This window comes from Aspergillus udagawae (assembly GCF_001078395.1).
Source record: "Aspergillus udagawae IFM 46973 DNA, scaffold_9, whole genome shotgun sequence".
NCBI classification, from domain to species: domain Eukaryota; kingdom Fungi; phylum Ascomycota; class Eurotiomycetes; order Eurotiales; family Aspergillaceae; genus Aspergillus; species Aspergillus udagawae.
In genome coordinates this window covers 1,104,344-1,125,230 of record NW_025091272.1, presented here as the reverse complement: position 1 = coordinate 1,125,230, position 20,887 = coordinate 1,104,344, and the positions used below count along the sequence as shown (strand labels likewise).

At 49.0% G+C, this 20,887-nt stretch overlaps 6 protein-coding genes across 6 annotated transcripts; 2 read left to right on the top strand and 4 right to left on the bottom strand.

The window, feature by feature from the left end:
* Positions 1 to 201: 201 nt before the first annotated feature.
* Positions 202 to 1,831, bottom strand: Aud_010628 (RTC4 family protein; the record flags this gene model as incomplete). Its single annotated transcript, XM_043295464.1, has 2 exons — positions 202 to 472; positions 540 to 1,831. The coding sequence occupies 2 exons, from the start codon at positions 1,829 to 1,831 to the stop codon at positions 202 to 204; spliced, it is 1,563 nt and encodes a 520-aa protein (XP_043151399.1).
* Positions 1,832 to 2,691: 860 nt separating this feature from the next.
* Aud_010627 (TMCO4 family protein) lies at positions 2,692 to 6,088 on the bottom strand (the record flags this gene model as incomplete). Its single annotated transcript, XM_043295463.1, has 2 exons — positions 2,692 to 3,996; positions 4,058 to 6,088. The coding sequence occupies 2 exons, from the start codon at positions 6,086 to 6,088 to the stop codon at positions 2,692 to 2,694; spliced, it is 3,336 nt and encodes a 1,111-aa protein (XP_043151398.1).
* A 1,076-nt stretch (positions 6,089 to 7,164) lies between these two features.
* Aud_010626 (uncharacterized protein) lies at positions 7,165 to 7,430 on the bottom strand (the record flags this gene model as incomplete). The annotated part of the gene is made up of 2 exons (XM_043295462.1): positions 7,165 to 7,343; positions 7,397 to 7,430. The coding sequence occupies 2 exons, from the start codon at positions 7,428 to 7,430 to the stop codon at positions 7,165 to 7,167; spliced, it is 213 nt and encodes a 70-aa protein (XP_043151397.1).
* A 1,063-nt stretch (positions 7,431 to 8,493) lies between these two features.
* On the bottom strand, positions 8,494 to 10,867 carry Aud_010625 (uncharacterized protein; the record flags this gene model as incomplete). Its single annotated transcript, XM_043295461.1, has 3 exons — positions 8,494 to 9,428; positions 9,487 to 9,764; positions 9,819 to 10,867. 3 exons carry the CDS (start codon positions 10,865 to 10,867, stop codon positions 8,494 to 8,496), a joined length of 2,262 nt encoding a protein of 753 aa, XP_043151396.1.
* Positions 10,868 to 15,666: 4,799 nt separating this feature from the next.
* Aud_010624 (putative mannosylphosphorylation protein (Mnn4)) lies at positions 15,667 to 16,918 on the top strand (the record flags this gene model as incomplete). The annotated part of the gene is made up of 8 exons (XM_043295460.1): positions 15,667 to 15,736; positions 15,834 to 15,843; positions 15,900 to 15,923; positions 15,976 to 16,120; positions 16,189 to 16,500; positions 16,555 to 16,682; positions 16,737 to 16,778; positions 16,837 to 16,918. 8 exons carry the CDS (start codon positions 15,667 to 15,669, stop codon positions 16,916 to 16,918), a joined length of 813 nt encoding a protein of 270 aa, XP_043151395.1.
* Positions 16,919 to 18,269: 1,351 nt separating this feature from the next.
* Aud_010623 (putative C6 transcription factor) lies at positions 18,270 to 20,772 on the top strand (the record flags this gene model as incomplete). The annotated part of the gene is made up of 2 exons (XM_043295459.1): positions 18,270 to 18,857; positions 18,910 to 20,772. 2 exons carry the CDS (start codon positions 18,270 to 18,272, stop codon positions 20,770 to 20,772), a joined length of 2,451 nt encoding a protein of 816 aa, XP_043151394.1.
* Between the last annotated feature and the right edge of the window lie 115 nt (positions 20,773 to 20,887).

Sequence of the window (20,887 nt, the reverse complement as noted above, 5' to 3'; positions counted from 1 at the left end):
TGTTCATTCCAGCTGAGAATCACACTAAGAATACATCTCAACATGAGCCGGCCTCTCGCACACTGATACCCTTCGGTATACCATTCGTCACAAACAAGCAAGAACAACAATGGTATCAAGTCGAAAAATATTTTTATATACAGTCGCTAATAAGTATGCGAAATAAATGAGAAGATCGATATGTCGTTGGTTACTATGCCTTTAGGCGATGATAGCATCAGCATTCTCCTCCGGGATCGGGACCACATCGTTCGGGGCGAAGTTCAGCTTCTCGCCAATTTCAATGCTCTCTCGTAGGATTTGTCGTGCTGAATCAACATCCACGCCCATATCTTCTTTGACTAGCCTGACGGCCAGTTCAGGCACGAGAACTGCCTGAGCATAGATGACAGGTCCAGCTGTCTTCACGATGTGGTCCTCAGCTGCCAAACGACGGAGTTTGCGGGAGAATCGCGCAGTAAGAGCTTGTAGCCTGTCAAGAGAATCGGTTAATAACAGGACGGCATTTGAAGAAGAGGAGGAAAACTAGGAGACTGTACATTTTGTTGGCCCCTCGAGTTCCGTAATAACCGCAACAGATCGTCTCGAGGGCGTCTCCGGCGAGGGTCAGGCGAAAGTTCTTTGCCTTCCCCGATTTCAACATAGTATCAAGGACATTTCTGTAGTACGAATTGCCTTCTGGTACTAAGATACTGTCCAAATCGTCGAAATGACCCCTGATGCGCTCATCGAAAGTATTCCAATCAATGTCTGGATAACCTCTCTCTTTCCATTCTTTCTCTGCCGTCTCCTTTTGATGCGACTCGCAGAATTGCTGTTGCTCGCGAATCCGCTGTTTCGGTTGCGTCCGAAACTTCCTCAGAGCATCTGGATCTACAGCCTTCTTGCACCAGGGACACAACGAGGGCTTCAACTCCGCGTTTTCTGAGTCGTCCATGTCAGAGAGCAAGATATCCTCCATCTGTGAGAATTCTTCCAGCAAATTTTCTGGTACTGAACTGAGCGACGTGCCACTTGAACAGTCGTCATCAGAATCAAAGAAGTGGGATATTTGAGCGGAAGATGCGAATCCAGAGGAGCTAGATATTGTATCGTTAGGAAGGGAAGCGGGGACAACAAACTCGGGCTTCGTGCAAGTTCCAGACGATGGAGGTAGAAGGTTGTCGATATCTGGCGGGACCATAAAGCTTGGAGCCTTGTCAACAGCTTTCTTTTTGGATTCCATTTTGGTTCTCTGTGAGCTGCGGCCTGCTTTTGGATCTGAAGCACTTGAGGAAGGTGATGACTTTGGCCGAGAGGGAGTGGTCGTAGAGCCTCGCACCTTCCACAACGAGCCATCACTTTTCCTTCCAGAGTACCCTTGTTTGCGCTTCTTTTGACTTTGTGACCAGCCAAATACATAATCTTCCTTCTCTGCATCAGTCTGAGCTCTGTGGGCCATGTTATCGGCATTCCTCTTGCGGCTGAAAGTAGGAGACTCAGAACCGTGCAAGTCTTTCTTTCCTCTTTGTGACCTCCTCCTTTTCCCCACTGCGCTGTCAAAATCCTCAAAACCGGGCGGAACCTCATTCTCTTGGTCGTCAAGAGAACTGACGGGAGAACGGACGGGAGAACTGGCGGGTTCAGCAGTTAAGTCCTCGTTGTCCACTATCCGCTCATCCCAATCCGTCTCAGATCCCTCAAGCTCCTGAGCGTCTCCTTCCTTCTTTGAATCCTCAGCTCTCCTTCCAGGCTGCTTGGCATTTGGGTGAAGAGACCGCCCCGAGTAATTATTCTTGGTCAAATATACCTTCGAGAAGCTCGAGTTTGGTTTAGATGTAGGAGTAACCATGTTGAAAAATCAGGTCGGAATTGCGCAGTAGGAGTTAGAAGTCGAATACAGCCACTCGTAAAGCCACCTGTGCTTCGACAGCAGCAAGAGTATCCACGTCAATGTTGAGACTCAGGTATACACCTCTCCAGCGATGGTTATTGCGTCCAGCGCGATGCTGCCACCCGCTGCATGAACCCCGCCGAGTTCCTCCAATATTAAAAAGGGTTTCTTTGAAAGGGTCAAATTATTGCTCAGCTTCCAGCCTCTTTGTATTTGGGATGAAGAATCTGCAGCAATAGAGAGAGAGAAAGGCAGATAATCCGACCGTCGTATTGAATTTGGGGACGGGAGCGGAACGCGTCCCTGTGGTGACACGCCTGAGATGTCTTATCGCGGGCGCTTTCTCCACATGGCCTGATACGTTGTTGGCGATTGAGAAGCAACCAAGATATGAGCACAATTCAGTATACTTCCACCTAAGAGCAAGCTGCCGAAATGATCGGGGTTCAAGCCTAATGATGCTGTGTAAACAGTGACGATCACATGTTTATTCTAAATATACAAAAGTAACAGATCGTAAACTAACACACGGTGCTATACGCTAACTTCCAGAAAGTAATACATGAGTATTTGACAGTTTTCGATAGAAGTCGATATCATTCAACAAAATCTATATCGAGTCTTTGAAACGAAGAAGGCTGAGTAATTATCAGGCATAAGGAGACATCAAATGCAAAATCAGAATAGAATGCTCTCACGACATTCACTCGTTGTTTCATCACTCGTTACGTAGAGGAGCTGATGAACATGGAACAAGCGAGGGAAGCTCTATACACACTCGCAGGAGGATTATATAAGCCTGTAAAACCAAGTGATAATCACTCGAAGGTCATCGAGATCTCACCCTCTTCGCCATGGCTAAATTCATGATCAGCCCAGGCATTGGGCTCAAGAGCCATAACGCCAAGCGCGCTGGCACCGACACTAGTCGGCATCGTCACAGAGGATCGTAAAGCTGGTCTCGTCGGATATGAATCGTAGGCAGCTGGTTCAAAAGAAGAATGGGAACGTTGCGGAGGATTATCGTAAGAGGTCTCAAAAGTCATATTGAGCTGCTCCTGATGGGGTGGTGGAGATTGCGTCTTTTGAGAGGCCGATCGGCCCAGGGAATTTTCAACTGGTGTCTGAGGAACGGATGGGGTGGCGTGTCCGTCTTTGGAAGCTCTGTACTCTGACGGCGTACCAGCAGCTGACGATTGAGTTGATGGTGAATTGAGATCCAGCTTCATGGGTGGGAGCGTAGACTCCAGCTGCTTGACCTCAATCATCTCCGAGGCGAGTTCTGCCCTGATCGCATCGATATCGAAGAGGACGGTTCCGGTTCCGTTGCTGTCAGTGGATTCTCGCGGAAACGAGTCACTGCGTTTCGCATCGTACGTTTCCCATCCCTTTTTCTCAGCTAATTTGCCCCGCTTGAACAGTCCAAACCGCTTCTTCTCTGGTTGAGCTTCTGCGGCTTTACGAGCCTCATCAATTTCGCGGATTAGCTCTCGTTGCCGCTCGCCATGATTTTCCGGGTCGGGGTCTTCGATTTCAGCAAACTCCTCGCTGAGAACTTCCCACCCAACTTCCTTGAGTAGCCGTGGAATAGCGGCACGATAGTCCATGTGGCCATTGACTAAGTTAGTGACATCGAAGTTCTCCAGGCCAGGAATCCCTTCTACCGGAGCAATACCAGCCACGCGCATAATACCGCCGCTTGTGGCCCGGAAGAGGTATCCCAAAATCCAGTCATTGGAAGAGTACCCGTTCACAAACCGGCCGGAGACAACGCTGCGTGCCTTGATGAATTCGTCCTTGTTTGCCACGAGCGGAGACCCGAAAAGGTAAACATTTTGAATCAAGCCGCTAGCGCCCTTGTCTGCGAGCTCTTTCAGACACGAGAATATGACTCTTGCACCAAGCGAGAAACCTAGTAGAGTGACAGGTCTCTTGCCCAGATTACGATCCATCAACGAGTCCGCCAAAATTAGCCCTGCCGCGTTTGCACGAGCTAGGGAGACATTCCAGGGATTATCGATCAAGTATGACAACTTAGTGAGAACAAGAGGTAGCTGCAGGGATGCCATTAAAGCCATGAGGACAGTGCTTCCTAAGACCTGTTGCAGACCCTGAGTCAAGGCCTAGAGGTAATACAGTCAGCTCCAAGACAGCAAAAGCCAAGCAAAGTCAGGAGACGCTTACCTCTGTGGCTAAAATGTTGATGGTGGCACCCATACTCTGAAGCATCTCCGGCTCCCATAGCACCGAATAAATGTCGCCCATAATAGGATCAACTGTACTGAACGGCAACCGAACGTCATCGACTTTGCCAGTCATCCAGCCTGAAATTGCAACAATCAAGTTGACCCTCTTGTTGTTGTGGAGAGGACGATACTCAAAAGTCTGCACAGCTCCAGTGCGTCTGTGTGAAGCCCTTAAGCCGATAGTACTTCCTGTCAAGGTAGCACCAGAAGCGATCAAGGCTGTCCCACCAGCTCCCCCTAAGAAAGCGCTGGTCCCAGAAATTCCGACGGTTGTGAAGCCTGCAGCAAGACCAGCGCCGATGACCGGAGCTAGCAGACCAGCGGAGAGACCGATGATCAATCCTCCCCCAACAGTGGCTAGGCCCATAACCATATATTTCCGTTTCAGCGCCATCTTGCGACGCTTCTCCATGTGCTCAGACTCATCCCAGGTCTCTTTCTCCGCAGCTTCCTGCATCTCGAGGGCGTCAATGACACGCTTCTCAAAACGGGCAATTTGCAGCCAGGACACTTCCATGGACTTGCCGACTCTTTCCAGTAAGGATCGGGATCGGGCATCATAGGCCGAATCCGAGATAAGAACGAGAAATAGGTCGCAAAGGACCGTCCAACGAAGGTCAATGTCAATCTTTGCTGAAGTAGGCATCTGTGACGGGGTTCGCACTTCCGGTAGGTCGTCATCTTCGTGCGTTTCGTAAGGTGGAGGGGAAGTCGGTTCGGAAGTACCCTCAGGTTCGGTCGATAAGCTCGCTCGGCTGTTCCCCCTCAACCCGGGAGACGCACTCGAGGACATGGATGCCTTCGGAGAGTCGAGCACATCCGCCATTGGATTTCTGACCCGAGAATTTTGCATCAGTGGTCGAACAAGATCCGCAGGCTGAACACCGTGCTCAGCCAATTGTTCAATCATGATTTGCTCCGCAGGATCGATCTCCATATGAGTATAGATCCTTCCCATGACGGTCTGACCCCATTTCCTCATGGCGTCGGCCGCTTTCTGTTTCGCCTTTCGGGAAGCCTTAGTTGTTGGTATCTTTTCCAAATCCTGGGTCATCTGGTAGATCTCCAGCCGCGTCACACCCACATAAGCAATCCTTTGACTTTCAGTCAGAAGATCTTTAGTAGCTTGTAGTTGACTGAGCGGGTCCCGTAGCTCTTCTTCTACTCCCACAGAGTTGCCGGCGGCTTCCTTGAAGAGATAGCTTGTGTCCTGATCCAAACTTGTCGCCGACTGCGCGTCTTCGTCGAGTTGTACTCGAGTATATCCCTTTCCAGCGCCACCCAGGCCTTGATATACTGCGTCATCCCCCTCTTCTTTGGCGCCACGAGCAACCAATCGCCCAAAGTCGTCGTAGACATCGAATTCGCCCAGGGCGGGCATTTCTTTCCATTCGCCGTCGCTTTCATCATCGCTTTCCAAATTGGCTTCTTTGTTTTCGCTCAGTCGCTGGTGCGACCATTCCGACGGCTTGAGGCTCGAATGCCTCTTATGCGTTGGAGAGGACTGTTGGACAGAATCGTGGATATCTAAGCTAGAGTAGGCCGGTGGGGGTGTGCTTTGCCTGTCATTCTCACGGGAAAGATCGTGGGAGGCAGCGGGTTTATCTTTCTCTGAGGAGGTAGTCTCACACTTCGGTGGTAACTGTGTCTCTTCGATATCATGAATCGTTTCGTCATCCTCTGGTGATTCGTCTTCTGACCGACGTGCAGCCTTGGGCCGGACTGGGATCGGAAGTCCGAAGTCATCTAACTCTGCCACATCTGCATCCGCCTTGTTATCTTCCAGGGTTGGGTTCCCTCCAGGCCTTTTTTCTTCTGGCGTTTTCACTCCCGCTTCCCCATTCCTTCCCTCGTCCGTCTGATCATTATTTGGAAGAGTAGATGCAGCCGATGACTGCGTATCCCCCGAAGCTTGAGAAGCAGGTTGTCGAACAGAATGGTCAATAGCGGCGCTTGAGGGTGAGGTCATTCTTCATGGATGTTTCGTGCTAAAGCGGTCTCGCCGGTTTCCTAGACTCGTTCCCGAAGATGAAGCCTCCTGTGTATTCCAACTCGAACCACGGAGTATCACCCATTCGCGCAAGAAGAGCATTCAGTGCTGACAATCATTGGAGGTTGAAAAGGTCGCGTGAAAAGGGACGCTCAAGGCCACGAGACCTAAACGATTGAGGGGGCGGGAGGAATAACAAAAGCACTGAAATAAAAGCGAGAAATGGCTGATTAGGCAGCAGCAACAGGGGAGGGAGGAAATCGAACTCGCACACTCTTACTCCTCTCCCTGCAGTTTGTTGTTAACACGAACGATTGCGGGATTGTGTTGAGAGACCAACTGCGACCAGGGGGAGTGGTTCCGTTATGGGGTGATCCGAATGCGGCAATTGGAGCGCTTGCGGGTGACTCCATTGGTCAGTAAAGTTGCTACATAGATAACTCCCACTCCGTACTGAAGAGCTTAAACAGAGGAGATGGAGAATTCCTTCCTCGGATACACCATCTTTAGGAAGCATTTTGCAGGCGGGAAACACTAATCTCCAATCATTTTTCCTCTGAAAAAAGGTCTATTGCTCGATGCGCTTCACAATATGAGATATCAGTTCGGTTCTTCAACTGATACTGCAGGCTCATGCTTTCTCCATTCTGGGAGTATTATTCTGCGGCCGCAGATAGGTTTCACAGCCTACAAGAGCAAGTGATGATTACTATTCTAAGATGGCCGCTAGTTGGTAGAAGCTACTGCTGAGATGGCTCCAACTACCCCTACCAATGGCTGCAGACCAATGCAGGTAATCCATCGAAATTCGACTACCAGAATATGAAGATCAAATTTCAAGTACTCGGTCATACATGGAACAAAGTGGAATAATTGAGCAATCGAGAACAAGAAGACCGGACAACCAATCCATCTACCCAGAATAGCTAGTCACCTAACCCCAGCAGGATCCCTCGTTTTATCCACCCTGATACAGCATCAATCAGCAACTGCTGAACCAGATACCCTAATCACTCTCACACCAGCAAAGTTGAAACATCAAGGAATGGACAAACTCACATCTTCCCCGTAGGAGGAACAGCAACCGTCACTTTGGTCGTGCTACCCTTATCCCAGACCGGCTCTGAGGGATATTTGCTCTTGTCAAACTGCGCGCCAGTCGTGTTCTGTTCGGGGTCATTGAGGCCCTCGCCGATGCTGCCAGACTGGTACTCGGCTTTCTCTAGGAGAGCCTCTGGGGATGACACCGCTTAGTGTTTATTCTTGGATATAGGAGCAGGAACTCACTCGTAGAGGGTTCTTTACGGGATAGATCAGACATAATGGAGATCTTAGTGATATATTTAGAGTATTTGCACGATAATTACATTGGCGCCTGTCGAAAGGTATGTAGAGTTGTAAACTACATGATTGATGCCTTTGGCACCATTAAGAGAGAGAGGCGAAAGGGTGTGAGGGTGTACGCCATTACACGTCATAAGAGAAAATCAGATAGCAAGAATACAACTTATACAGTAATTATGGATCAATTGATCAGAGCATATCTAATCAGATCAGTTCATTTGCCTTCGACCGCAATATTCATCTTCCTGGATAGTTGCTAATCCGCACTGCTGGCAATAATTGATACGGACACTAAGAGGGAAGGGTAGACCAGTAGACAACAAGACAACAACCACTAAACCTCTAATACATTTCTGCACGGACCTCGTTTACATCGGATTCGAATATAACGCCGGAGTCAGCCTGGGGAGATAGATGGATATATTAGCCCGCCAATCTAAATGCTCTGACAACTTCAATCGCGCCCACAGCTTACTAGGAATAAGCGAGGGGTGCTATACCCAAAAGTCGGCAGTCGGCGCAAACTCCAAAGTCCGAACGGTCCAATTTCGCTTCATCCTCAAGAAGACCCAATGACAGCTGACAGCTCCACGACGTTTTGAAAGGGTCTCGATAATGATTTGCTAATCTCTTCAAGGGGTGGGCGTTCTACGACATGCTCAAATCGGATACAATTCCATACCGGAGGTTCCGTGTTCACCGATGCTCCGTGAGGGTCGACTGAGATGGAATAAATTTCCGTACCGAAGTTACGCCGGTGTAGGGTTTCTTATTCAATATCTAGTCTGCCTAGTTCTTCTTGTCTTCTTTTATCTTCTTCTTTACTGAATAGCGATTGTTTGGATTACCCTCTATGATGGTCGTTGGAGTGATGGATCCCGTCATAAACATAGTTCATGGACTGTCGTGGTCTTTTAATGAGAGGACTAACATGGGGTATGTAAGGCCTCGATTAGGATGGCGAGGGCCGAAAGTCCTTTGACTTGACCTTGACATGCACTTGATGACAGTGTTGAAACAGGGAGAATGCAACCGAATCATCAAAATCCAGGTAAAGTGGGTGCCCCAAATATACTCCCATCTGGAAGCCAGCCATCCAATTCCATCCCAGTTCTACGAGGTAATGGCGGTTGATTATGGTTGCTTTCCGAGGGTAAGCTTGGATGCTGTGCCACGTACCCATACTGAGATTGCAAAGTGGGCGGCTGATATTCCGGATACTGGTAGCTGAGAGATGTGGGCGCATAATTTTGGTCGACATGCCACATTTGGTTCATGGCCACTGGAGCTCCATAGGCACTACCGATGTTGGAATACGGAGGACCTTGCGGGATGCCTGCATCCACGACGAGTGACTCTGTAGAACAGTTTGGGTTGATCGGACCGGGGTGCTGAAGAGCATGGGCTGGCATTTGCATCTGAACTGATTGGCCCGCCTCCATTTGGGACGCAAAGCCACTTTCTCGCTGGGCTTGCCGCTGCTGCAGCCGATCATACCAGTTTCGAGCTTTGACGGCAAGAACATAATACCATCGGCTGGGAATCTTGTACTTCTGGCCGCCGCTCGCCTCGGTGAGTCTCCTTGCGATTGCGTTCAGGTACATTTCGATTTTGACGGACTCCGGCGTCACAAATTCGCCCAAACCGCCTGATATTACAGTGAAGTATATCTTCATAAGAGACATCAACGCCACGCCCACACGTGTGTATATCAAGTTCGGAAGCTTTCGCATGAGTTCATTGTCGCAACCGAGGAAGAAATTGAGCATCTCGTGAGCTGTATGCATCCACTTGATCGTTACATCTACGCGGATGGCACTGAGAGTGGTACTGGCGCGTTGATTTCGGCGGTCACCTTCCGGCCTCGGAAGCGTGTAATATTCCTGCTTGATCGCATCAGGATCTCGGTAGCCTTCTCCGATTGCCAGTTCATATACGGCAAGATTGGTGTAATGGTACTCGAAGCTCATTGGCACTGAAGGGTACAAGAGTGAGCTAGTTACTTCCAAGTCATTGCGGGGAGGAAAGCGTACCTGTGAGCATGTCCGCTGGTGTATTCTTCTTCCAATTCAGCATTCGATTGTCAAACCACCGCAATACAGCCTGAACGCGAGACTCTGTCAAAGGCGTGGTGGAACTCGTGTCATCGAGTCCGAAGGAAGCCATAGCCTCATCAACGATCCTTTGGAGTTCGAACCAGGTGGCCATATGTCGATCTATGACATTTGGCGATTTTTCTAAGTGTTTCACGCATTCACTCATCCAATCGTTGAAAAGGAGCAGATTAGGTCGGCGAGTCTTCATTGCGACACTGTTTCAAATGATCAGCAGCTTGCCTCTCCGCAGGGCGCTTCTTGATCCTTACGTAGAAGCCAGATGATAACACTCCAATATCGCTCTCGCTTGTTCTGCCATCTGCTCGTCATACACATTCCGCTTCTCTTTCTTCCCGCTTGCTTTTGGGGATACTCTACGCTTAGAGGCCAACCCAATTTCCAAAGCCATGGTAGCTGCAATGTGCGTGTACTGAAAGTGCTGCAATTTCATTGGCGAGTCGGGCGGGTAGTAGAAGACCGTCATGAGCACCAATGCCTGGACTAGCTCTAAGGATTTCTCGCCCTGAATGAAGAATCGTTCCGCATAGAGCCGAACGAGCTCTCGATTAAGAACGGTCGCGACACTCGCATCCACGGCAATAGCGGCAGCGGCAATGATAGAAAGAAACAGTACGGGCTTAGAATGACGCAGGTGCGATGCGGTAGTCTCAGGAGGCAGCACGATGACGGGAGCGAAGGCCATTAAATCTCTAATGAAGAACGCCACCAGTTCATTGGCGTATTCCAAGGGTATCACACCCCGATCGATAATGTCATCTCCTATTGGCATTTCAGGGGAGTATCCACTGAACCCGGGGGTGAAGGAGGGGGTGGAGACCGAGCTGCTCTCGACAACGTTGGGATATGAAGAGAGTGGAACACCATGAGACTGGTCCGTATGCCTGGTTGATGTTGAGACACTGCTGGATGCCTCGGGGATTGAAGATAGGTGTTCTTTGGATTCGATACCCGAATCATGTTCCGGCGATTCCTCGTTCTCGCTATCCACGCTGTCTGCGCTGCTGTCGTCCGCATGGAAACGGTCCTTCAATAGTGAACGCATCTGCCGCATTTCCCTCTCCAGTTGCGCAACTCTGGAATCAGTTCGCTTTCGTGGCCGCCGCCTTTGGGGTGCTACAAAGATACAAACCCTTCCCGTCTTTGTGCACCGCTGGCACTGGTTCGCTGTGGTTGGATCAGGGATACACCGAACTTTGAGGCCTCTGCATGATTCACAGGAACGATTCAGTTGCTGCGACGGGGCCGTTTGCTGCGGATGACCACCATCCGCGGGCATCACGTCGGAGCTAGCTGACATTGTCCCCTGAATCCACCGCTGTGGATGTACCAGAAGGTAGAAATCGAGTCAGGCTACCAGAAACTGTAGGGACAGGTACGAGAAAACGCGACCACCAGATACAAGATTGATAGAGACCGCTGACAATGAGCTCGGATCAGTCAGGTCGAACCCCATATCTTGACCGATATAATCGTACTGATAGTGGAGAAGCAAGCGTGGCACAAGAAGGAACCACAAGCGATTCAAGTCAATGAGAACGCCTTAATCGTTACGCCGAATATGGCATGACGAAATATGATTTTGGATCAGTATTCGAAGAATGGATCGAGTAAAGAAATTAGTCAGACTCCGGGAGTCCCTGAATGCTTCTGTTTCGAGTGCCTGGAAAGGACTTTTGAGTTCAACTCGACGCACAATGACGGAAAAAATCCAATTGGTTGGCTGCTCCGTTAGCAGGTCATCTTGGAGGAGAAATCCTGTCCATATGGACGGACCAAAGAGACAGCAAGCCTCAATCATGTGAGTGAGACTTCAGCCACAGTGCTGGAACTTAGGTAGTTTGGCGACTTCTCCTTTTCTCTGATTTATCAACCTAAATTTGACTAAGGTAGGTATCAGTGCACACGCTTCATGATGGGTTGGTTACTAGTAACCTACCCGCTCTGACCGACATCTCACTTTGGAGTTTGGCGCTGCCGCGCTTGGCTGGTTCAAGTGGAGATTAGGCAATCAAGACCTTGGAAGGTTGGGACTTGATCTGTATCCAACGATCTGAGATCAAGAATAAGCTTCTTGAAAAGTATCAAAAGCGTGATTAAATAGGGGACAGTTGAGATCTGCAGTCCACTGGCTTGTAGGAACCTTCTCAGTTATGCCAATGCAGTTGTAGGCTTGCCGTTTTACCTTTGTTATTCAGATGGACACCATCCCAAGGTTCTCTCTAAGCACGTATGGGAAAAACGGGCAACAAAGACCCTTGCAGAGTGCCAAAACCTGACGAATCATTACTTCTTATCTCCCCGCAATGGTCAATCTAAACCTTCTCTGTGGCCAATCAAGAAACGTAGTAGTTCAGGCGTCTCCACATGAATGCGATTACCATAGTATCTGGTAAGTACTCCCCCAAAATTCGAATGGACGGATGGAACTATCCCTGCTTGCACAGCTCATCTCCAGGATTCGAGCCAATGTATGCTAGTGCCTTACGTACCCAATTGTCAAGTGAGGGGGCTTAACGATGTCTTTCACTACATCGGGGCCCCAGTGAAGCTCGGCGGCTGTATAAATGGGCAGCGGCGGGACTTTTGACTGACCTTTAAGAGGAGCAGAATCGCCTTAATACTTGGGTATGTTTGGAGTGTGAGTACAAAGCATACTCAACTATTGCAGGAGTCAGAGACTCGACTGCAAGTGTCGAAGTTCAACTTCTCCATGTGGCCATGTAAATGCTTAGGAGCGGGGAGCCTCCCAGTGGTAGTTTTGGCGCGCCTGCTTATCTGTGCACTACCAGAGCTTCAGACTAATTGTCTGGCAAACTATCTGTAGCCTTATCAGCGGTTGTCCCATGTCAGGTAGTTTGCATACTACCAATGTCAGACATGTCATCAGAATGACCGACCTACGGAGATAAGCTTGGGTTGCCATATGACAGAACTCGGGTTCAGTCTGAGCCGAGTTGGCAAAACGAGCACAGCATGGCCAAGTTACTTCATGAAACTTCGGGCATGTCATAGAGTTCCCAACTTTTTACAGAGGTCTACAAAAGATGCCTGACATGTTGCTTTTAAGTTGTGCTGGGAGACATACTCTCCCAAAAGCTTTAATTCTAATATCATACAAATGGGTGCAAGTGAACTAGTCCAGACCATCCGGTCTACCATCGCTACTGTCAGAGCAGGCTCCGAATACGAGCATGAAACGCAAAGTGTTGCTGCAGGCTTGTGATGAACTGGGGATTATATATGAAATACCATTAGAGACCTCCTTCAGGGTCCCATTTTCTGTGAATTCTCAGCTATCCTGTATCTCGGGGGGAAGCTGATGAAGGCCAGAGCCATCAAGCAAAACGGCCTTTCGCTTGTGTGTTGACATGAAAGCTGTTCGACGCTATCGCTAAACGGTCATCTGAAGGTGATGACAGCCACTCCAACGTGGATCAACTCTCAGACAATACAGGAGCTGATACTGCTTTAGCCCCGTATGTGATCTTCAGCAGTATTTGTTGGCCCTCTGGTGAGAAAATATTGATACTTGGCAGCACGTGTCATTAGACTTCTAGCTGCCATGGGTGTGCTCAAGGAGGTGGACGCTGATTGTTCCGCCCTACACCTCTGGCAACAGCCTGTGTGTCAGATTCTTCTTTGTCGACTGGAGTTATACACATGTAAGCGCAGTCACATGGATTAAATCTCAAAATAGTCTATGGCACGCATTTTCAGATGATTCTTTCCAGATTGCCTGATTATTTGAAGGAGAAAGGCTGGAAACCCCTTGTTGAGCGTGATGATGGTCTGTTTCAAGTCTCTGTGAACACCCAGTCATGGTACTTTGACTGTTTGCCAACCGCACCACACTACCAAGAAGCATTCAACAAAACCTATGACGCTTTCCGTTCGCCGGGGGGGCCAAAGTTAGTTTTGAGTTCTTCACAATTGAACAGAAATTGCGGGTGCAACAGCCATCTGATGTACTCCCGCTCGACGTAGATGGTGCCCAGGGCAGAGACCTTATTCAGGGAAAGCTTCTCCACGCTTCTGGGAAAGCTTGTCCTGCAAGATCTGCCCAATGTCGTCAAAGGAGCCATAGATCTACATCCCTGAATCCACAACCTGTCAAGAGTGCAAGGGCATACTACTTACGCCGGACTGCACGACCGGCCAGACAAGCAAGTCAGAATCTATGCCTGACAGCAATGTGCCCTTGCTGCCTGCGAAGTCGACCTCAGCATGATGGTGTCGTTCGCAGCCTCGCAACGGACAAAAACGCGACTCACAGCGTTGCTGACCGAAGCTAGGTTGAAATAGTCAATGCTCGGGAGTTGGATGCCTCCCGGAGCTGTCGCGGACAACGTTACTGGAGGCTAGAATTAGGCTCGAGTCAGGCTGAAGGCTTGATTCGCGTCCTTTGCATGATTTTTTCAATCCTACTAGTAATGTGTGACTGGCGTATCAGCCACAGAGAACCACAAAAGCCCCTAAACAGTGGAATTGTTCTCTTGTGATGATCAAAAAGCCCTTTTGTGGCTTAATCTTGGTTGTCTGGTTCTTTTTCTCCTTTCGAGTTAGTTGTGGACTTGTTGATGCCTTGGGCTCCACAGGCCACACAAAGTACCATTTTTTTCTTCTGTACAAGATATTCAAGTCCCATGATGAAATATTTGTTCACCTCTTAAGAGACCCAAGAGAATAACACAATCATTCTGAGAACATAGAATGTAAGACAAAACAAATGGGCCAATATCGAGTTTGAATTAACGCGAAATGCAACCCACCTATGTCAACAATAATGCTAGCAAGATTCTGTGCTTGGTCGAAGCCTGGACCAGATAGGGACTAAGAGATATGTATGACGCGGCCCCCATTCAATTTGCCGGCGTTCCAACCAAAACATCGAGTCGGATCGCGAGTTACACAGACATTAGTCCACTATGCAGCATTTTGGGAGGAATTGCCGTGTATTGGCAGTATGGATGGTACAAACAGTAGGCTATATATTGCGCAATTCTAACCATGATGTCCAATTGCTGCACTCCCCTGAGGAACATACGTAAGCCTGTGACAGAACGTTACGGAGGATAAGTCCGTGGAAGAATAGGAGTAAAAGGCAGGATGTGGCTGTAGTAGCGTAATGTACTACTGAGTTGTGCTGCAGTAGAACAATGTAGTGGAAGCATAGATGGGTAAAACAGGTACAGAGTAGAACAAGAATCTACCAACAGTCCTTTGCAGATACTCGTTCATAAATCATGACAATGACACTGATCTCACAAGGTCTCCAATTTTAAAGGTCAACCGCCATCGAATGATCGATCAGCGTTACCTCCTGCCAAGGCGCGGCAGGGCTGGCACTTGGCAAGTTGGAACTAGGGGAGCACGAGACTAGCCTAGAATTTTATCGATTAACATCGCCATGGAATTCTATGGGGATCGTCACTACATCAATTAATAGAAACAGGCCTTGAATTCTGCGGTAAGTTAGCACGCGACTGGTGCAATACGGACGACGTAAGGTTAGGCAGTAGGTCCCAAATCTCATACGGTAGTCTCTTGTGATTTATGAAGCTTTGATTACTCGTCATTGAGTGAAGTTTCTCAAAAGATCTTTCGAGTTTTCAAGTAGGTTGAGATACTAGACTACCTATCTCCATCGCCATTGGGACTGTCGATCCTTGATTCTTTGCATATTCCATCCTTCTTATCATCACTGCAGAACTCTTTTTTTTTCCCCCTTCCGATGCGGTCCTTTCTGTAATAGTCTGCACTCTTCAATCACACAGCTCGAGACCCAGGCGACCCATATCGGCTTCCTACCTCCCTCCTGATATCAGTCCTCCGACGCAGTCGTCATTGACAAACACCTACATTTCCGCCCTTTTCCCTACCAACAGTGCAACGCCGTCATCGACTGATATTATTTCTTCCACTATCCCTATACATCGGTTAGGAGTATGCTGTCATCTCAGTGATTAAATCCAATCAGACCGCCCTATCATCCCTGCATGCGCTATGCATCTATTCTCAACAACTTTCCTTCTCTATCTCCATGGATTACTTCTTGTGCTGGTGGCTTTGTGTAGCGCCGACTCCCATGTCGATTTCATGACTGTTAGAGCCAAGTTTCTCAAAGATTACAGTGGGAAAGGAGGTGAACCAGGAGAGAAATATTTCAGTAAGTGTCCCCCCTTGACGTCTCTCATGGTGCTTTCTTTTATTCAGCTGGATACGTATATTTCTCTTTCTTCGGCATAACGCTAACGCATTATTAGAGGAGTCCGAGTATGTCTTGAAATTGCACAATTCTATTCTCTGAAAATTGCTGACTGACCTGGCAGCTTTCATTATCACTATGATGGACGGTGAGCTGGTCTGCAGTCCGCCGACTCGAACACTTGTCTGACGATTCCACAGATTCGCCGATGGACCCCTCCCTGAGGAAGACACAATACCACATTTGGCAGCACTCATTCAAACATATCTGTCGACAATGACGGATCTGGGTGCAGAGACTTGGATAATGCATGGAACTCTCCTGGCGTGGTGGTGGAATCAGAAGGTTGGGACCCTGGTCCCATGGTTTTATGAAACATGCAACGTGGGAACATAACGCTGACTTGCGTTCAGATTTTTCCATGGGACAACGACCTCGACGTCCAGGTTACCGAGCCGACAATACACTTCCTCGCCGAATATTACAACATGACCGAGCATCATTTCGAACTTCCGGGTGTCGACGGCGGGCGGAACTACCTTCTCGAAATCAACCCGCAATATGTGGTTCGAACCACTGAGGACGAAGCGAACGTTATTGACGCGAGGTGGATAGACACCTCTTCGGGGCTTTTCATTGATATAACTGCAGTGCGCAAGGATGACGAGTTGAGAAAGGAGGGTCATCCAGGCGCTCTCATGTGCAAGGATGGCCACCGATTCGATGTAAGTGGCTGCGGTACAAGGGTAACACGGGATGGATTGCTTACCGCTTTCTAGGAGTCTGATATCTTCCCACTTCGGAATACTTACTTTGAAGACTTTCCTGTCAAAGTCCCATACAAGTACACCGATCTCCTTGTGGAAGAATACGGCTCCAAGTCATTGACTACTGTTGACTTTCAGGGGTGCGTACATGAAGCTTCGCCATTGGGTTCTTAACTAACTTGCCATTTCCCTAGTCACCATTTCAACGAGGAGACCAAGATCTGGGAACAAACTAAGTTAGTACTAATCCTGACTCGGCTGCTTGATATAGCTCGCTAATATCTCAATTACCAGAGAAAAACGAGGACTTTCACGGCAGCGAAGATCCATCACTATCCCCAAGCGAACTACGCCGCTTCCCTATCGTTTAACATGAGCTTACCGAAAGCTCAAAAATGAACTTACTAACCCGTAATCATTGTATATTTCTTCCACTTGGTTCACGATAACGACCCCTCGATTCCTCCTTTTTTACATCTCCCGGTTGCATAATCTGGCGTTCCATTTCTCTCCAAAGATCTTTGGTACACAAATCTGTGCTTCGCATTATATGTACCATACCCCTGGTTGAATTTTTTTTGGGGCAACTTGCACTGACGCTCCTTGAAAATCTTCCGTGAGCATTTTCCTTTCTCGAGCCATCACCATCTTCATGGGACGCAGTCGATATCATATTAATCTACTCAGTGTGTATAACATCGAATGGCATGCGATGTATATACTAGGTGTATAAAATATAGAGCACGCGATCTTCGAATACTACTGTGGCAGTGTCGCACATCGCAGACCTCACATGAGAAGCAAGATCAAATACGACGAGAAGTTACCGGAAGGTATTGACACAACTGAAATTCGTTCCGCTGAACCTAATTCTTGGAGGACGAGAATATCATTGCCGGAAGAAAATGGACACTCGCTATTATCCGAGAAGATTACCTAGTCTAGTCTCGGTGACTCATAACATCGTAAAGTCCGTAACGTCGAAGCTCAGATACCCTGAAAGCTTTTTTAACACGTGCGCGGAAATTGCTATGGCGGCAGCAGGATTTGCGCAACGTGTCCCAATGTCCATGGAGAGGTCATCTGATAAACTTTACAGCGATGACTGTGCTAATCCTTGTTTTCTTTTATCTGATCCGATGGCAGTCCGGGTTGAGTTTCGTACAGGTATCAACTGAATCCACCTCAATTCTGAACGGGATTGTTTGATTTTGTGTTGGCTTGACTATGACGTCAGTCTATCAGCATGCTTTATCGCTGTCTCAGGCATCAACATTACTACGCGATCAATTGATAGTAAACTTTTTTGAGTCCAGGGGGATATGCTTGTATCTCTCTTTTGGTTTAATGCACCCAATTATCCTTTCGAGGTACACGGGCTGTAAAATGATGTCTTACATACATCGGTATTAATAATGTTGCGAGGTTGGTAGCCACTGACAGGCCCAGGAACCATCGATGGGGAGCCTGGACTGCGCCTGGCCGCCAATGACCAACGCCATCGCCTGTCCCCACTATGAGTCGATGACCGAAGATCCAACTCAAAAGGAAAAAAGGGCCAAATACCTGAGAAGATTTATTATGACAGTGAGGGCTCAGAATCGCGATCAACTTTTTGCCTATGATTTGCTTTACTCAGTCTCTATATTCTCAATACCTAGATAAGCCTCCATTCTCCGCGCTGCTGGGAATGTAGCACGGATCTCAACCATTCTCCATCCTCCGTCATGTCATTCCCGCCCATCGAATCCATTTCATCTCAGTCTTCGTCAAGTACCCCCTTTGGATATCCTAAAAGCACTTCAATCGACCATGCCGCCAACCCTGGTACCCACACCACGCATGACCCTCCCAGCAGTCGCAGCTGTGTGACTTGTCGGAGAAGAAAAGTCCGCTGTAATAAGAGGACGCCGTGTTCCAATTGTGTCAAGGCAGGTATTGAATGTGTCTTTCCTCCACCTGGGAGGGCGCCTCGCAAGACGAAGAGACCTCAGGATGCCGAGCTCTTGTCCCGTTTGAGACGGCTTGAGGGAGTCATTGAGCATCTCAGCGGGAAGAAGCCCGGAGCTGCGGAGCCATTGTCCACAGTATCTTCGCCCTCGCAACAGGAACCTGGACCCGCGGCTCCCCAAGAAAGTAGGCAGACGACACCTCAGACGCAAAGCGCGGACATCGGGAAATGTCCGTTCGCTCTAGACTCCGATCCGCAGGCTGCTAAGCCTCGGAACCTGGAACATGAGTTTGGACGGCTGGTCATCGACGAAGGACGTAGTCGATATGTTAGCAACCGGCTGTGGGCAAGTTTGGGGGATGAGGTGAGCACTTTTGCCTCAGTTCACTATCTTTTGTGCTGACGCTCGTGGCCAGATTGAGGAACTGCAAGATATCCTAGACCCTTCATTGTCGGAAGAGGAAGATTATCCTTCGCCTGAATCCTCGTCGACTCTGTCCACTAATCACGACGGATTTCTCTTCGGATACTACTCTCTTTCCCATTCACTTCGCAGTTACCATCCCCCCCCGTCCAAAATTCCAGTGTTGTGGGACATCTACCTGGATAACATTGCGCCGCTTATACCTATGTTCCATAAGCCCACCGTACGAAAACTTCTTCTTACGGATGCCGCCCAGAATCCGAACCTCCTGGACAAGAATTCCGAAGCCTTGGTCCTTTCGATCTACTATGTTACTATAGTCAGCATGTCGCCTGAACAATGCTTCTCGGTTCTGGGCGACGATCGTGATACGGCGGTAACGCGCTACCGGTTTGCAGTCGAGCAGGCATTGTCCAGAGCTGGTCTCCTTAATACGCAGAGCCTGATGCTGTTGCAAGCTGCTGTACTCTTTCTGATTGGTGTACGGCGTGAGGATGACACTAAATTTGTCTGGACTATGACGGCGGTGGTTCTGCGCCTGGCCCAAGGTATCGGCCTCCATCGGGACGGAACCAACTTTGGCTTGAAGCCCTTTGAAACTGAAATGCGCCGGCGTCTGTGGTGGCATATCTGCTTGCTGGATATCAGGTCAGCCGAGGAGCATGGTACTGATGCGCAGATTCATGACAGGATGTATGATACTCGCCTTCCGCTGAATATCAACGACGATGATATCACGATCGATATGCAGCAGCCACCCGAAGAGCGCGTGGGTTTCACAGAAATGACCTTTTGCTTAGTTCGTTGCGAGATTACTGCCGCTCTCAAGAGGGTCAGCTACATGTGTCCAACCGGTCTTCCTCACTCCGAGAACACACAACGACCTGCGGACTCTTGTGGGAAGTTGATTCAGGAGGTCAACAAACGGATTGAGGAGCGATATACCCGGCATTGTGACATGAATGTACCAGTACAATGGGTCTGCGCCACCGTTGCTCGTCTGATTTTGGCCAAGCTCTGGCTCATAGTTCATCATCCTATGACTCGACAAAATCCGGCGGCTAGCAATTTGACCATAGCGTCTCGGGAGAATTTGTTTGTCACCTCGGTCGAGATTGCAGAGTTCACTCGGCTGCTGGGTCAAGATCAGACCACTTCCAAATGGAGCTGGCTTTTTGTGACAAATATGCAGTGGCACTTGATTGCCTTTGTGCTGGCGGAGCTTTGCGTTCGCCCACTCAGCCCACTCACTGATCGTGCCTGGCAGGTGGTGAGTTCATTGTATGAGACATGGGGCCGTACTACAAAACATAGGAAGGGAATGCTTTGGCGGCCGCTTTCCCGGTTGATGAAGCGGGTGGCTGCCTTCCGAGAGCAGCAGCAGCAGCAGCAGCAGCAGCAGCAGCAGGGCGTACAGAACACGCCCGATCCCAACTCTGCTCCGAACCTATCCACACCTTATCACACTGGTGTCTGGCAGAATGCTGTCCAGCCTTACCTGGCGGATGGTGTCCCTCAAATTCGAGCCCCTCCGGTCCCAGGGAGTGCTCAGCCCGCGGACCAGTCTATCGCTGGACCGAACCTCAACACCGAAATCGTGGCCGAGCTCTTCCCCAATGTCAGCTGGCCGGCCCTGCCGAATTCTCAAAGCGTGACAGCAGAAGACCCGTTGAGTACAGCCGCACCGATCGGGATATCGCAAAATCTCATGGATCCTACCACAACAAGCCAAGACCCTGCTCTTCTTCAACACAACTGGGAAGCGTGGGATCAAGTGATGCGCGACTTTCAGATGGATGTTCAAGAAGCGCAAACAAGCTATCCACTAGGCAACATTTCAGATTGGCTTGCTTGATCAGCGTGTACCGTTGAATCTTGATAGCTATCTTACCCCAACTCTCTACTCATCGGCCCTGGAGGCCAATGCAGTGTTACTTAAGGACGCATTCGACTTTTCCTCGATGGACAAA